Raw genomic sequence first — 1875 nt, 5'->3', positions numbered from 1 at the left:
ATCAATCTGCAAGATAAACAGAGAATCGGAATTAGAATTCTCTCAAGGTTCGAGAAACCACCGCGAGGATGATAGTAACTGTGTTGATTTGATAGCAAAATCGAAGATCAATCAAAGTACGAATAGCTCCGATCTCAATTGCACGGAGCAATTGCGATTCTCATATTCCAACGAAGACGAAGATGACGAAGACGATGAGTCAGAGTACTATTCGAGTCAGGGAACTGTGCTCTCCGATCTTCGCTCAGAGATGTTCAGCTTCCCTGAGTGTTCAGAACTTGAGCTTTCTGATTACACTCCGTCGCTATTCATTGATTCAGGAAGCCAATTCTCGCAGGGATCCGTTGGTGAAACTCCTTCTCCAACTCACTCGTTATTTCTTCAGTTCCGTAACGAGTTCACCACGCTAATTATAACTTCTCCATTCAACAATAATTCTTCCAGCGTCAAAGATGAGGTCGTTCCTATTCATTCCAAGGTAGTAATAATAAATGTTTGCGTGTTTCAGCTTCTTCAGAGCTCAAACTCATCAGTTATTATATTTTTTAATATTCGGTTCTGTTCTAGTCATATGAGAAGTTCTTAATTATTTATTTTTTCTTGTGTCTTGATTTTCTGAATTTAGTTTGTGAAGTTCGATGATTTGGACGAAGAAGAAAGCTACCTGATGCTGAGAGAGAGGGAGAGGAAGCAAGTTCTTCTGTGGAATTATACAGATAGCTATTTTTCTACCACTGAATTCGGGGACCTCGTGATTCAGCAACGCTCTCAAATGGTACACTGGATCGTTGAGGTTAGTTTTTTTTTTGTTTTGTTTTTTGGTATTACACTTATGTTATTTGAAGTTTTGAACATCATATCTGAAAAGTAAATTATATTAAATAGAACGCTATCATTTTCGTCTTGTTAATCTAAATATAGCACCTGGATATATATAGTTTAATAATGTAGTATTCAACTAAATTTAGTATAGATTTGAAAAACAGTTCCGTGGTGATGATCATTATGTTCTTAATTCTGTTATCGTTTTTATTTCTATTTTTTCCTCAACAAATTAATGGATTGCCTTTGAAAAGAAGTTAAGAACTGCTCATGCTTTTTTTATTATTTGCTTGTTGTTTGTTTGTTTCTGTCGTGCTTTTTATTTTGTTACACTGTATTTTCGGTTGCGAAAAATTAAAAGAACACGATGGAAAGGTGAAGACTCTAAACTTGATTCAGTTAGAGTGAACATTCTGCACGGTAAGAGCATTGGAGAACCTCATCAGTATAATCCAATCGTCTCGTGACACGTCAGATTCTGGTTTAATGCATGCATCCACTTTTCTCGTATTCGTGCATGCATGTGGGCGGTTTGGGTTCTTCCAACTCCCAAGACAGTTTTGCGTTTAGCTTGTAGCTATGGCTATATATGGTTGTTGAAGTAGAAATATCAACCGTATATATAGCAGGAGCAACCGTACTTTCTTAACGGTCAAACTCTAGCTAGCTAGTAATCGACCCAAAGGCGTTAAGGTCAAGAAGAAGAGAAAGAGAGAAGAATTAATAGTACTGAAAAAGTTGAAACCGCATTGAAAAAAAAAAAATTGTCAATGAATTATAATTTGGTGTCACCATAATTTAATTATATCATTTTATTATTGAGTTTAAGTTCGTACATATTTTAATTTGTATGATATAATAATGATACATAATTGAAAGATAGTGTAACTAGTTATTATTTATGAATGGAGTTACTACATTAAACATACGTCATCCCTCTATGAAAATTACCAAGTTCGATAATATATTGGTATAGCCGTATAGATATTAGTTTAGAAAAATAATAATTTTACAAAAGTCATTTCTTATTATATGGTCTGTGGATATATATAA

The 1875-nt window shown here is 34.4% G+C and overlaps 1 protein-coding gene across 1 annotated transcript in view; it reads left to right on the top strand.

The window, feature by feature from the left end:
* Nucleotides 1-1875, top strand: part of LOC107621219 (cyclin-SDS) — a 6483-nt gene that overhangs the window by 820 nt on the left and 3788 nt on the right. The window contains exons 2-3 of the mRNA XM_021114743.1: nt 6-478; nt 626-808. Coding sequence (XP_020970402.1) covers nt 6-478; nt 626-808 — 656 coding nt within the window. The remainder of the gene's footprint in view (nt 1-5; nt 479-625; nt 809-1875) is intronic.

The sequence above is a fragment of the Arachis ipaensis genome, chromosome B10, assembly GCF_000816755.2.
Source record: "Arachis ipaensis cultivar K30076 chromosome B10, Araip1.1, whole genome shotgun sequence".
NCBI lineage: Eukaryota > Viridiplantae > Streptophyta > Magnoliopsida > Fabales > Fabaceae > Arachis > Arachis ipaensis.
This window is presented reverse-complemented; position numbering and strand designations above follow the sequence as displayed.